This window comes from Equus caballus, chromosome 17 (assembly GCF_041296265.1).
Source record: "Equus caballus isolate H_3958 breed thoroughbred chromosome 17, TB-T2T, whole genome shotgun sequence".
NCBI classification, from domain to species: Eukaryota; Metazoa; Chordata; class Mammalia; order Perissodactyla; family Equidae; genus Equus; species Equus caballus.
The window spans coordinates 39,678,367-39,693,593 of record NC_091700.1 but is presented as its reverse complement, the minus strand read 5'-3'; the positions used below and the strand labels follow the sequence as shown (position 1 = coordinate 39,693,593).

The window sequence follows — 15,227 nt, the reverse complement described above, 5'->3', positions numbered from 1 at the left end:
AAAAAAAGATTACAGAATACTTTAACAAAACTGTTTTAAGCTTAATATAATAGATAATTATATTGAACATATATACTCCCAAAATAGTAAGAATTGCATGTTTTTCAAGTACGTATGTAACAGTCATAAAATTGACACTGTACTAAATAACAATAGGAGTCCCAATAATTTTTTTCCCCCTAAGGAAGAGTCACCATGAGCTAACATCCACTGTCAATCCTCCTCTTTTTGCTTGAGGAAGATTGTTCCTGAGCTAACATCTGTGCCAGTCTTTCTCTATTTTGTATGTAGGACACCTCCACAACATGGCTGATGAGTGGAGTAGGTCTGCGCCCAGGATCCAAACCTGTGAATCTGGGCTACCAAAGTAGAGTGGGTGGAACTTTAACTACTCACCCATGGGGCCGGCCTCTACATTTTTTTAAATCACCAAAATTCAGCCAACAATCTCTGTCCAAAATGCAAATAAAGTAGAAATTCTGATTTTTAAAAAGTGGTTAAATGGGACTGGCCCAGTGGCACTGTGATTAAGTGTGCATGTTCCACTTCAGAGGCCTGGGTTTCGCCAGTTTGGATCCTGGGTGCAGATATGGCACTGCTTGGCAGGCTATGCTGTGGTAGGTGTCCCATGTATAAAGTAGAGGAAGATGGACACGGATGTTAGCTCAGGGCCAGTCTTCCTCAGCAAAAAGAGGAGGATTGGCGGCAGATGTTAGCTCAGGGTTAATCTTCCTCAAAAAAAAAAATGTATATATATATATACATAAATACACAAGATATACATATTTGCTTACATCTTAATGGTATCCTCAGAAGCATGCACAAGAAGCAGATTAGATTGGTTGACTCTGGGGAGGAGAGTTGTGTGACTGAGGGAAAGAGATAGCAGGAACACTATGAAAAGAGTGTACCTTTTAAGTTTGGAACCATGTGAATATATTACCTACTTAAAAAGTAAATTATAATAAAATTTTAAAAATTCACAGGATTCCAAACTTTAAAACTAATAAGAGAGTTCAGTAAGGTTACAGGATACAATGTCGATAGCGTTCTATACAGCAGTAGTAGCCAAGTTGAAAACACAGTGGGAGAAAAATGACCCTGTTAATAATGGCAACAACAACAACAAAATTAGGTGGTGCCTATACCATGAAGAAAAGTAAAAATACTGAAGAATATTTAAAAAGACATAAACAGCTGGAGAGCTATACCATATTCATAATCACAAAAGATGTCAATTCCCATAAATTAAAAAATGTAATATTCTCATCAAAACCAACAAAGTTTTTCACGACACTTTACAAGAGAATGCAAAGACGTATCTGTTGAGTAACGGGCAACAACCTCTAAGATCATTTTGAAGAAAAAGGTGTGGAGACTGGAAGAAGGTGTGAGGACTGGCCCCACCAGATAGCAAAAGGTAGAAGAGAGTCACAGTAACTAAGACACAACATCATTGATGCAGAGAGAGAGAACAATGCCATTGGAAAGGAATGGAGAGCCCAGAAAGAAACCCACATATATCGTAAAAGCGTGGTCTGCTCAGCGAGGTCTCTGAGGCTATCTTCTACGTGTCAACAACAGCATTTGCACTTTCTAACAGTGCTTGAGTCAGGCATCCAGATGTGATGGACTTACGTATCGTCATCATCAGATCTTGGGTCTAGTTGCTCCTCATCTACCTCAGTGCCAGAGGCCAGTTCCACCTTCCCCTCCTCTTCTTTAGGAAGCCGTGGTTTCAATGCTCCCACTGTTAAAGAAATGACAGAGAGAGAGAGATTAAAGCTCCCCAGCCCATACACGGTGAGGGGTCTATACCAAAAATCCTGCAGTGAACAGCAACCATAACGGTAAAACCTTTCAATAATTTCCATTACAACAGAATGAGACACAGATGACAACTGACACCCCGACTATTCCGCATTGTACTGAAGGTCGCAGGCAACACAATAAGACGAGAAGAAATGAGAGGAACAAGGATCAGAGACAAAGAGACAAAAAACTCCCACTTCGCAGGCGAATGCTCTGATCGTACAGAAAATCTAAGAAAATTTTGTGTTGTTCAAACTTAAGAGTTGGTTATGGTTAGGCTTAATTATTAATGTCTGCAGAGAAAACTCAAAGCACAAACTCACCCCCACAGAGCTTTATCTTCTTTGGTGGCTGCAGGGTGGATTTATTGTTGGTATTTAAAATGCACTTTTTTCCTTTGGGAAAAAGATGAGACTGAAGATAGTACACTATTTCATTTCTTTACAGCAAGCCAGCGTCCTCTCAACAACTCTAAGATTCCACTGATTATAAGATGCACTTTTCTTTTACACACCCATAGCAAAGAAAATGTTCCCAATAAAATGACACATTTTTCTTAGCCCTTAGAATATATATTTTATAAATATAAATTGTTGTAAGAACTCTTTTAGTCCTTTCTAAGCATACATTTTTAATCTTCTATCACTATTGTATATTCATAAAAAGGAAAATATAAGTGACACAAATTGGATAAGGTATAATTAAAATTCCTTACATTCAGGGGCTGGCCCAGTGGCGCAGTGGTTAAGTTCACACGTTCCCCTTCTCGGTGGCCCAGGGTTCACCAGTTCGGATCCCGGGTGCGGAAATGGCACCACTTGGCAAAAGCCATGCTGTGGTAGGCATCCCACATATAAAGCAGAGGAAGATGGGCATGGATGTTAGCTCAGGGCCAGTCTTCCTCAGCAAAAAGAGGAGGATTGGCAGTAGTTAGCTCAGGGCTAATCTTCCTCAAAAAAAAAAAAGATTCCTCACATTCAGAGGCTTATTCATCTGAGCTATTTTTGTTTATTTGGTTTTTACATATCAATCAAATATTTTAGATCCTGATTCAAAGAGATCATAATAAAACAATTCATTAGAGAATTAAGGAATTTTGAATATTTTTTGAGTCATTGAGATCTGTGGGGTTTTTTATTATGGTAATATACACATAACATAAATTTATCCTGAACAATTTTTCAGTGTACAATACAGTATTGTTCACTATGTGCACATTCTTGTACAACAGATCTCTAGAATTTTATCTTGCGTGACTGAGACTCTACCCCCATTGAATAACAGTTCCCCATTTCCCCTCCCCCCAGCCCTGAGGTCATTTAAGGATCTGTTAAAAACTCTTCCACGGATTCACTGTGGATCATTTTTATGATGGTTCTCCATGAGTACGTAGCCAAAGCAGGGTCAGCACCGTAGGAGAGGAGCAAGCGGACGGTTTCCGAGGGATCATTCTCAGCGGCATCTGGGGAGGCCTGGTTCCGTCTGGCCTCTGCTGTCGGCCTCAGCGCCATCTTCCAGGAGACGTCGAGGATGCTGAGCGGCCCTCCAGCACAGGCTTCGCGCAAGCACGGCCGCCGGCGTGGTCTGGACGATTCCGGTCACAGGTCTGGTTCTCCGGGGGTCCCAGAAGGTTTCCTCAGAGCCCGCCCGCGGCCCCCCGCCTTCGTGTTGACAACAGGCCTCCGCGCTGCTCGCTGCGCTGGGCGCTGCTGGCTGGTCCCCACAGCGGGGCAGCTGCGAGGACTGGGAGGGAAGCTGGTGGGAACTGTGGCCAGTGGTCGAATCGTAGTGGGACTGGGCTCCTGCCGCTTTCTGAGTCTCCGGACGGTCACCTTGCCATCAGCATGCTCTGCGTAGTAGCCCCCTGTCGGCGACAAGCCCCGCCTGGGCTCCGGAGGGATCTAAGGCTCAGTTTTGCACCGTCTCTTCCCGGATGGTTTCTCCCTGTTGTCGGTGTATTTTTGCAGCACAGGCAGCCCGACAATCCTCTTCTTCGTGTGGGCACAGCACATCTGTCTTCCGGCTTTCTTTAATCTTTTGCCGCTTGGCAGACAGCCTTGAGGCTGGCGTGCAGCTTGGCTGTCTCCTTTTTGTCACGTGCGTGGGTGGATGAAAGGCTCTTCGTGGGCGGAGAGCCCGAGAACACAGGCAAGCCTCTGGAATATAGTACATTCTTAAGTGGTTTTTAAATGAATGATTGAAAGAGCCCGTGACTCGATGAATACGCTTCTCTTTAGTCCAAAAAATTCTGATAAGCTTTCTGTAAGTGCTCAAGTTTTTCTGTCTCCCTGTCTTTTCTGTCACCTGCCTCTGACAATTTCGCATTCCTTCAGTCTCACACTGAAATTCATTCACACTCAAATATTTGTTAAATGCATAAAATACCGACATGTCATTATTATATTTATTATTTAAATTCAAGTCATAGATACAGTAGTGATTTTATTGTGAATTTTTAGTGATTGCGATGAAAAACTTGGATCTCAAACTACTGCCTGTGTCCAGCTGGTAGGGAACCACTATTTTCAGTGATTGAGAAAACATCTGCGAGTGTTTCTCTTGCATTTCTCTACGTCTGGTTTCCTCACTTAGTGTCCCTCAAGACACTAATTCTCTGATCATAAAGTTAACTTTAATTTCTTAATATCTTTCTTTCTCGTTAAGCTCTTATCTTAGGAGAGCTGTGTCTTGATCGTCACCCGCTTGGCCTCTCCATCCCCAGTGTCTGTTAAAGTTCCCAGAAAGTGGGTGGCCATAGTGTGCATGAATGAGCATACGACCATAGCACGTTTTTAGTACTAGTTTATGCAAAAGTATGTGGTTGCCTATCAAGTTGGATAGGATGGCAATATCAACGTTAAAAATAATTCTAAGGAGGGGCTGGCCCCGAGGCCAAGTGGTTAAGTTCACGCGCTCCGCTGCAGGCAGCCCAGTGTTTCGTTGGTTCGAATCCTGGGCGCGGACATGGCACTGCTCATCAAACCACGCTGAGGCAGCGTCCCACATGCCACAACTAGAAGGACCCACAACCAAGAATATACAACTATGTACTGGGAGGCTTCGGGGAGAAAAAGGAAAAAAATAAAATCTTTAAAAAAAATTTTTTTCAAATAATTCTAACGGCCGTATAGTCTTCATACTTTCTGCTTGTGTAAATTTTAATGACTTTGACTATATGTGTAAAAGACACAATTTATAAAGGCTTTAAGGATTAGTTATGTATCATGCATTTAAGCATTATTCACATATCCTTCATCAGTCTTTAGCTTAAACTTCCAACTCCTCGAAAATAAATTGCTTTGATGCTTCTAGCTCTAAATTCCATTAAAAAGTCAGGCATTATCAAGTACATGTTTAATTTGTCCTAATATTAAAAGTTTAAAGTAGCAAGACTTTATAAAATCCCTTTAAAGGAATCTCACTAGTAAAAGCTACACTCTTAAATAAGGACATGTATTTTTTTTACATGTGCATAATTAATTCAGGTCGGTGACTTTGTTTACAGTTTAACCATTCCAAGGGAATCCTTGGTGGGAAAGTAACCTCCATTTTTCTTGTATAAGTTTTCAGGCCACATAGTTGCCTTGGTAATATCATAGTTGCACATCCTGATACCAGCTGATTTACATTTCTATATAGCGATTCATTCTTTCTTCTATCCTGTTAAACAAAAATAAGAGCCACCTAAAATTGTCTTCTTAAAACAGGAAAACAAAAGCTATCAGATTCCCGCGCCAAATGGAATACTCAGGCTGCTTCTAATTAGCCAAACTGCCTCAGAGATGAGACATGTCAATCTACTTTATTTATTTTATAATGCACTTTAGGAAATAATATGTGCTATGATTTGAGATGAATCATATTGATTAAAAATAGGTAAATAATTATAGTATGGTGAAATTTCTACTTGTGTGTTCATGAATAGTCATGTAACAGTTTACCAAATCAAAAAAAGAAGCTACACTTTGCTCCACCTTTGGAGGAAAATTTGTATTTCTAATCCCACTTGTTAAATACATTTCTCATATATGCCTAATGTAAAACTGTCCATGTGAAAATACAGTCAGTTCATGAATTAATTTACTTACAAAGATGGAAAGAGAGAGGATATACATAACTGAAGTAGCGCATAAATTGGGAAGTGGTAAATATAGTTAGAATATTTTGCATCTATGCATTGTTTGAGAAGCGGCAAAAGTATTACATTACATTATGCTTTAAGATGGCAAGAATGCATTTGGTAATATCTAGGGCAAACACTCTATTATAGTAAAATAATATATAGTATACAAACAGAAGAAAAAATTGAGATTGTAATAAGTACTTAATCCAAAAAGTGGTAAGAAAGAGAAAAAAGGGACATGGAACTGATGGGTCAAATAGAAAACAAATAGTAAGATGGTAGATTTAAACTCAAGTCTGTTAAAAAATATATATTAAATGTGTATAGACTAAAAATTCCAATTAAAAGACAGAGTTTCAGACTGGATTTAAAAAAAAACCCAACTATATGCTGTTTTAAAAAGACACTCTTTAAATATAAGTATACAAAAGGTAGAAGGTAAACAGACAAAATTATAATATGCAAACACTAAAAGAAAAATTCATTTTAAGGCAGGTAGCATAATTATAGATAAAGAAGGACTTTTCATAATGAAAAAAGTGTCAATCCATCAGAAAGATATAATGGTCTTTAATTTGTAGGTACCTAACAACATACTGTCAAAACATATGAAGCAAGAGTTGACAGATCTAACAGGAGAATAGACAAATCCTCTACATCGTGGGAAAATGTAACATATCTTTCTCAGTAATTGAACAGACAAAATCAGTAAGGTTGTAGAAGATTTGAACAACAGAATTAATATAACGTGACGTGATTGACATATGTAGAACATTACACCCAACAGTGACAGAAGATATCTTCTTTTCAAGTACACATGGAATATTTACCGTATTTTTCACAAACTGGGCTATAAAGTCTTATTTCAGTAAATTTTCGTCTCATTTACTACATGGGCCATGTTCTAATTCCCCCAGTTGTCCCCAAAATGTCATTTACACCTGATAGTCCAAAGTAGTATCCTCTCAACAACCAACATTTCATGTGGTTAAAATTTCACTTAATGGGGTCTGCCTCGTGGCCGAGAGCTTAAGTTCCCATGCTGCACGTTGGCGGCCCAGGGTTTTGCTGGTTCGAATCCTGGGCGCGGACATGGCACCGCTCGTTAGGCCGTGCTGAGGTGGCATCCCACATGCTACAACTAGAAGGACCCACAACTAAAAAAATATACAACAATGTACTGAGGGGATTTGGGGAGAAAAAGCAGAAAAAAAGATTGGCAACAGTTGTTAGCTCAGGTGCCAATCTTTAAAAAAAAAATTCACTTAAGACTCTTAAATTAGCACAGCTCTTCCTCCCACCTCTGTTTCATGACAGTGATTTGTTGAAAGTATTACCATTACCATGTTGTCCTGCAGAATGTCCCATCTTCTGGGTTTGTCTGATTGTTTTTTATTTTGAAAATAAAAATATATCCTTTATAGGGGCCAGCCCAGTGAGGTAGTGGTTAGGTTCCTGCGCTCCACTTCAGCGGCCCAGGGTTCACAGGTTCGGATCCTGGGTGCACATCTAGCACCGCTCATCAAGCCATGCTGTGGCGACATCCCACATAAAATAAAGGAAGATTGGCCCAGGTGTTAGCTCAGGGACAATCTTCCTCTCACACACACACATGAAATATATATATATATATATATATATATCCCTTATATATTTTGTAAACTTAAAGTTATATCCAAAAATCTGATGTTTTGAAGTTAAAGTCTTTTTCGCACCTGCATACCTGATGGAGGACGAAATCCCCATTATTATATAAATTTCCTCAAAATTTAAAAAATGATGGTCGGTTTCTCTTTTTTTGTTGTTGTTTTTTTTTTGAGGAAGATTAGCCCTGAGCTAACATCTCCTGCCAATCCTCCTCTTTTTGCTGAGGAAGACCGGCCCTGAGCTAACATCCGCACCCATCTTCCTCTACTTTATATGTGGGACACCTACCACAGCATGGCTTGCCAAGTGGTGCCATGTCCACACCCAGGATTGGAACCGGCGAACCCTAGGCCGCCAAAGCAGAACGTGCACACTTAACTGCTGCGCCACCGGACCAGCCCCCATGGTTGGTTTCTCTTAAAGTAAAGACAAGCATAATTTTCCTAAAACTTGGAGGCAAGAAATCCCCAAAAGCCAAAAACTATATTAAAATGTATGTTTATTGCCCATGGGATCGTAATTGAGTGTGTTGAAGAGCTGTCAGGTAGAGCTAAGCAGTACAAACTCACAGTCTACAAAGCCACCAGTGCTGCTTACTTCACTTTTCATTGGTGTCAACTGATCACATTTAAGAAAACTACACCACCCTTCTCGGAAGTTCAAGTCTTTTGTTAATGGCATTTGGAAGAGGCTTGGACAAAGCAAATCAGCTTCTGAAAAGGCAGAGACACCCTCCCAAGTCTCTCCCCAGACTGAAGGTATTGGTACCGCCTCTCTGCATTTTCAAGTCTTGGAGAAAATTCCTCAGGAGACTGGTTCTGATCTTAAAAATAAACTACATACCGAATTCTCCCTCGTCGGCAGAAAACGAGCTACTTGTTAGATGTGCTGCTGCCAAAACTCTCATTAAAGTTCCTGGTGCTTCACGCCGCCACTGTTTCCTATTTTCTGGCACGCCTTCAATCACAATCACTTGGCCATCTAAAGAGGAGCCTGCGTTATTGAAAAGAAAAATGCGTCTTCTCTTGAAATCAACAATTCAAAGAGACTGATGCACCCCTATGTTCATTACCACATTATGCACAATAGCCAAGACGTGGAAGCTATCCAGGTGCCTATCGACTGATGATTAGATAAAGATGTGGTGTATATATACAATGGAATACTACCCAGCCATAAAAAAGACAAAATCGTCGCATTCGCAACAACGTGGATGGACCTGGAGGGTATTATGTTAAGTGAAATAAACCAGAGAAAGACAAACACTGTACAACTCCACTCATACGTGGAAGATAAACTACCACATGGACAAAGAGAATAGATTAGGGGCTACCAGAGGGGAAGGGGGTTGGGGAGTGGGCATAAAGGGTAAAGGGGAACATTTATACAGCGACTGGCAAATAATACTGTACAACTGAAATTTCACAGTTATAAACTATTATGACCTCAATAAAAAAAAATGCTTCTTTATTCGAGTTTGGTTTTTTTTTTGAGGAAGATTAGCCCTGAGCTAACTACTGCCAATCCTCCTCTTTTTGCTGAGCAAGACTGGCCCTGAGCTAACATCCATGCCCATCTTCCTCTACTTTATATGTGGGACGCCTACCACAACATGGCATTTGCCATGTCCGCACCTGGGATCCGAACCGGCAAACCTTGGGCCGTGGAGAAGCAGAACATGCGAACTTAAGTGCTGTGCCACCGGGCTGGCCCCAATAAAATCACAGAATATTAGAACCTTGGAGGTAACCTCATCCCACCCCTCTTTTTATTGGTAAGGAAACCAAGATATAGAAAAGCTTAGTGACCTACTGTCACATAGCTGATGGGTACGAGAGTCATTTTTTGCTCTGTAAACTGGTTATTTTAGTATCTTAAGATTTCTATTCTATTTGCTTATTTTAAATTAGGTTTCTCCTCTTATTGACTCATTGATTTACAATGGATTAAATTGTATTTCATTGGCAAGCCCTTTCTTGCAAGTTTGATGATGACTTCAGTGTTTTGTAATAGTACAAAGATTAGTCAATTCACACTCTAATAATTATTACTTTCAGTGATATACTTACATATTTCAACTTATAACATGGGTATAACTTTTAGCCCTCTCCTAGCCCCGGGTTATCAAGAGGAACATAGGAAATAAGTAATAAAAATTGTCACCACCTGTAAAGCTAACACTCGGACGTTGCTGTAAACCTCTCCTAAGGAAAGATTAGGCCAGAGGTGCGAATGTAAAGGAAGGATTTTAGGATGAAAATTTCATCCATCCTAAACACTCTTAACATTTAAATAGCACAGTGACTTGTACAAAGCAATTTTATATGTATCTTTGCACTGCTAACTCTAAATCTTGGGGAAGAGCTATTATTTTAATTTTCTTGACTGAAAAAAAACCAACCCTCTAAGAAATTGCAAGGAAGTTACTGGACCAGCACTTGAAGGCAAACCAAGCCGACCGCCCTTCCTCCTATGTTCTCTCTAACTGCGAGGAAAGTGGGATTCTGGATCTTTCGTCCTCTACCTTCATAGTTAGGGTGATCAATTCTCTAGCATAATTAGCAAGCAAGTTTCTGGGGACGCAAGGGAGGAACCAAAACAATATCTTTAAAAGGTATTTGATACCAAATCTATAGGGACTGTACTGAAAAGGGAGAACTATCGTGTCAGGGTGAGCAAGGCAGGCGCCTCTGGGCTTGGTCTCTCGCCACCTGATCTTAGATTCACCCTCAGGCATGGCGGAGCAGGTGGAGGTGGCATCGGCCGCGGCCATCCTTTGCAGCACAGTCTGTGGAGCTCCAGCATCCCACTGCGTCCTGTTTTCTGCAGCAGCAGCGTCCTGAATGAACAACTCTGGGTGTGAGAAAAGAACCCGTTAATTTAAAAGCAGCTAAAGTGTGACTAATCACCCCAAAGAGTTCTTAGGAAACCTGGAGGCAGTCCGTCAGCTGGCACATTCAAAAACAGAGGGATCACCACCCTCAGCCTCGTATAAAGTGCTGTGGACTGAACGTCTGAGCCCCACCCCCCAACTTCATAGGTTGAAACCTAATGCCTGGTACGACGGTATTGGGAGGTGAGGTCTCTGAGAGGTGCTTAGATCAGGAGAGCAGAGCCCTCATGAATGGGATTAGTGCCCTTATGGAAGAGGCCCCAGAGAGCTTCCTCACCCTTTCTGCTCTGTGAGGACATGCAAAAAGACGGAATCAGTCCCTCACCAGACACCACATCTGCCAGTACCGTGATCTTGGACTTTCCAGCCTCCAGAACTGTGAGGAATAAAGGTTTGTTGCTTATAAGCCACCCAGTTAATGGCATTTTGTTACAGCAGCCCAAATGGACTAAGACATGGATCATAATTTATAAGAGGAATTATAGACAGGTTTAAAATTGTTTTGCTTTTATTATTAATGTTTGATTGACTAGCTAATATATCTAAATGCTAAAGAAATATTAGTGACACAAATGGACAAATTTCTTAAGGCATTTATGAGTACTTTTACTTTAGTCAGTTTCCACAGAAATGCAGTCTGTTCCACTATATTTGTTTTGTTTTGTTTTTTTGGTGAGGAAGATTCACCCTGAGCTAACATCGGTGTCAGTCTTCCTCTATTTTGTATGTGGGGTGCCACCACAGCATGGCTTGATCTGAACCGGTGAACCCTGGGCCACCAAAGCAGAGTGCACAAATTTAACCACTACACCACTGGGCCAACCTCTTCATTATCTTAATTTTTAAAATAACTTGTGTTATCTTTTCCTTTATTTATTACTATGTTTCACTATAGGAAATTTAAAAATCAGATAGGTAGAAGAAGAAAATAAAACTCACCCATAATCCCACTGTCCAGAGACTATTAAAATTTCCAATTTTTCCCCCTGCATATAGTTTTTGCTTTGCTTTAAAACAAAAAATGGGCCACATAGTACACACTCTTTCATAACTTGCTTTTTTCAATTAGCAACATATATCCAGATTGTTAAATATTCTTCTAAACAACCATTTTAAAGCAAACATAATACATGTATTATAATTTAACTAATTCTTTTTCGCTGGATTCTTAGATTGCTAGAGATTTTTCACTATTATAAATAATACTGTAATGAACTCATTTGTAGCTAGATTTTTGTGGACATTTCTGATTACTTACTCTAGATAAGCTATTGAAAGTGGCAATTCTAGGAGCTAGTATTATTTGCTTCACCAAAGCTTTTCATTGTTAAAGTTGAATCTAGGAGCTGGCCCCATGGCCTAGTGGTTAAGTTCAGCGTGCTCTGCTTCAGCAGCCCAGGTTGGGTTCATGGGCGTGGACCTACACCACTTGGTAGCAGCCGTGCTGTGGTGGTGACCCACATACAAAATAGAGGAAGACTGGCACAGATCTTAGCCCAGGGTAAATCTTCCTCAGCGGAAAAAAAAAAAAAAGAAAGAAAAGAAAAAAAGAATCTCCCAAAGAAAAAATCCTGTTGTGGTTTTGATTTAAACTGCCAAAAATCCATATATTTATTTGGAAAGAATATTTCCAATATATAACAGTGTTATTTCTCTCCATTTGTTCAAGTGGTGTTTAAATACCCCAGTAAAGTTTTACAGCTTTCTTCATATGCTCTGCACAGTTCTTGTAAAGTTTATTCCCAATTATATGTATATATGTGCATGTGCACACACACACACACACACACACACTTGCTGTTGTTACTGTAAATGAGATCTGAAGACCAACTGGGGGAAATATTTGCAATACTTATTACAGGCAAAGGTTTAATTTAAATGAGTCTTACAGAGAAAAAACAAACATGCCACTTTCAGTAGAAAAACGGATAAGGGACATGAGCTCATCCTCACAAGAGAAATATAGATGGTCAGTAAACATATGGAAAAATTGTTCAACCTGAATAATAATCACAGGAATGGGGTTTAAATTGAGACCATTTTCAGTATCAAACTCATGAAGGGCTTTTTTCCCTTTTTATCTAAAAAAAAGCAGCTACGTCTTTTGAGACCTACAACCCACTTTCTCATCTTCCCAGCAAACTTATGCAAACAGTAACCTTTGAATTCACTGAATTTTCACTGAAACTGCTATCACTAAGGCCATCCAGGGCTCCTGATGGCGAAATCCCATAAGCTGTTATTCACCCTCACTTGGCCTTTCTCTTCCAATTGATGCTGCCAACTCCTGCACCTCCTTCTAGAACTTTCTCCCCTTCTTTGGTTTTACTCTCTCTTGATTCTCCTAAAACTTGTCTAAACATTACTAGGGTCCTCCAAAGCTCCGTTTCCTTCTCACTCTAGGTATTTCCGGCCATCACCAAGGTGGAAATACCATGTATTACTAAGGAAGCCCTTAGATTGGCCCCAGGGCTTCGGTCTCACACTGCTAGCGCCTTCTGAACATCTCCAGCTGATGCTCATAAAGACCTAAATCTCAATATGTTCCAAATTTAGATCATTACATTATGTCCTCTGACCTCACTCTACATGACGTATATGCCTATTTGGTTGGTGACACCTTCATCCATTTGAATTAGAAAACTGGGAGAATCCTTGACCCTCTTCTCTTCCTCAGCCCCCACACTCAGTGGTTCACACTCAGGGTCTGTTCCCACTGCGCTGCTCTGGCCTGTGCACCTGTTCTTTCCCACCTGGGCTGTTCTCCTGCCTTCAGTCCTCCCCTCCATGCCATCAGTCCTCCCCTCCACGCCATCCTCCACACTGCGGCCAGCATGATCTTCCCCATCACAAACAGGAGTTAATTCCTTTCGGTCGAAAGTCATCACATGGGATAATTGCCAGGCTCCTTGGCACGCCAAGCTCTGTGGGAGCGGGCACCTCCCTGACTCTCCAGCCAGCTCGCACTCCAACAATGATTAGCGCTTCGCCTCAGAACATAGGTTTTGTGCCTCCTTTCTTTAGCTCATGACACTTCTGTGATGTTGAGGTCTCATTCGTCTTTGAGATCCCTACCACCCAGCACAGTCTGTGGCACAAGGGGGATTCTCAATAAGATGCCTGCTGAATTGAATAAAGATGTTTCCAGATGGAAATGAGGCAAAGTGTGTTATACCAGGAAGAGGAAACTAAGCCAAGCCAGGGTGTGTAAATGCTCACATAGCTACAGGGAAGAGGGGTGCTCCAGCAGGCTCTATGGATCCCATCATCCATGGAAGGGAAGAGGGGGTGCTGGGGCAGGAAATGTGGGTGACTACAGAATCAGGCCACTCAGTGTCAAATGTGATGACACTATGCAGAAGGGACTATATCCTGCAGGCATTATCAAAACAAAACATTTGAGAAGGACGATCAGATGACGAGAAAACTCTAGCAACCAATCATTTAGAGAATCATTTAGGAAGTACTAGGGAAAAGGAGGTCACAGGAGAATAAGGCAATTCAGAGGACAAGGGGAGGGAATAGTGTTTATTAAGCATCTAATATGTGCCAGGAATAGCATTTATTAAGCACCTAATATGTGCCAAATTTCACTTTAGTCTTCACAATAAGCCTGTGTGGCAAGTACTATTATCCCCCATTTCTAAGAGGAAACAGATTCAGAGAATTTAAGTAACTTGTGAAAGGTCACACAATCAGAAAGTGGCATCGCCAGCTGGGGTTCAAACTCCCATCTGTCTCCAAAGCCCATGCATTTCCTACTACACACACTGTTGAGAGAGGACAGGGTGCTAAACCAGTGGCAGAGGGAATGAAGGCGGAGGAAGACTCCAGAAACATCTCAGAGTAGAACCCACCCCAGGCATGCAGCAGGAACCGTCAGCCTGGTGATGGTGTTACCCAAAATAAAGGATCTCTGGGAATGGCAAGGAAGGGCTCAGAAGTTCAACTGTATACCTGCTGAGTCTGAGATGCTAGTGGGACCCGTCCGTGGAGCTTCCTAGCAGATACGGAGGAAAATGGGTGGGTGTGGAGCTGCTGGCTGGGAGAAGCTGAAGCTGAGGGAGCGGGTGAAACTGCCCAAGGAGACGGTATGGAGCAAGAGAGGAGGGCTGAGCCTCAGGGAGTACCCGCTGCGTTGGGTGGACGGGGCAGAGGAGGCAGGTCACTGCCCAGCTCAGGGATCGCAGAGCAGCGCAAGTGACAGTGGAATTGCAGAAGATGAGTGAGGAGAGAGTTCCAGACGGATTGCTAATAAAACGGTTCCTTCTCATCTACAGCTTTCAAGGGACACATACCTGCTTCTGGGCAACAGAGTTTTTCAAATGCTTTGTCTGTGTAATCTTCATGCTCCTTTACATATTTACATTCCTTAAACCTCAGGCCGTCCTCAAAGGTCAAAGTTTCATTTAGTATATCCATTGCCTAAAGCAAGTCCACAGTGTTTCATGAGAAATAAGCCATATTTTGCCAAAAAAAGTTTAAAAATTATTTTGCGTTCCCAGTAATTTACCAAGATATATTGGTAAGTATTCAATATTTGTTTATTAAACAAATCAGTAGAGTTTTAAAACTGGAACTATGTTGGAACAAGATAGAAACAGGAATGTTTTCATTTCTTCTCTGTGTCAATAGCGACAAGCACTGATCACATGGCAACTTAACTTTATCCAGACTTCCCACCTTCAGTATCATTCTTCTGCAGAACTCTCAAGGTCATCTGGTCCTTGCCCTGCTTTAAGCATACACCAT

The 15,227-nt window shown here is 41.2% G+C and overlaps 2 protein-coding genes across 16 annotated transcripts in view; one reads left to right on the top strand and one right to left on the bottom strand.

Moving 5' to 3' along the window:
- NEK5 (NIMA related kinase 5) overlaps nt 1-15,227 on the bottom strand; it is a 62,967-nt gene that overhangs the window by 7,527 nt on the left and 40,213 nt on the right. For 5 of the 14 annotated variants that reach the window (XM_014732064.3, XM_070239677.1, XM_023621534.2 and 2 more), the window contains 5 exons: nt 14,774-14,900; nt 10,310-10,435; nt 8,426-8,575; nt 2,136-2,207; nt 1,639-1,750 (listed from right to left, as the gene is read on the bottom strand). In XM_014732064.3, coding sequence (XP_014587550.2) covers nt 1,639-1,750; nt 2,136-2,207; nt 8,426-8,575; nt 10,310-10,435; nt 14,774-14,900 — 587 coding nt within the window. Of the gene's footprint in view, nt 1-1,638; nt 1,751-2,135; nt 2,208-2,527; nt 2,646-8,424; nt 8,576-10,293; nt 10,436-14,773; nt 14,901-15,227 lie in introns of those variants that run through there. The other 9 variants (XM_005601187.4, XM_070239679.1, XM_070239682.1 and 6 more) reach the window with 7 other exon arrangements.
- ALG11 (ALG11 alpha-1,2-mannosyltransferase) overlaps nt 1-15,227 on the top strand; it is a 54,676-nt gene that overhangs the window by 23,141 nt on the left and 16,308 nt on the right. The window lies entirely within an intron of this gene.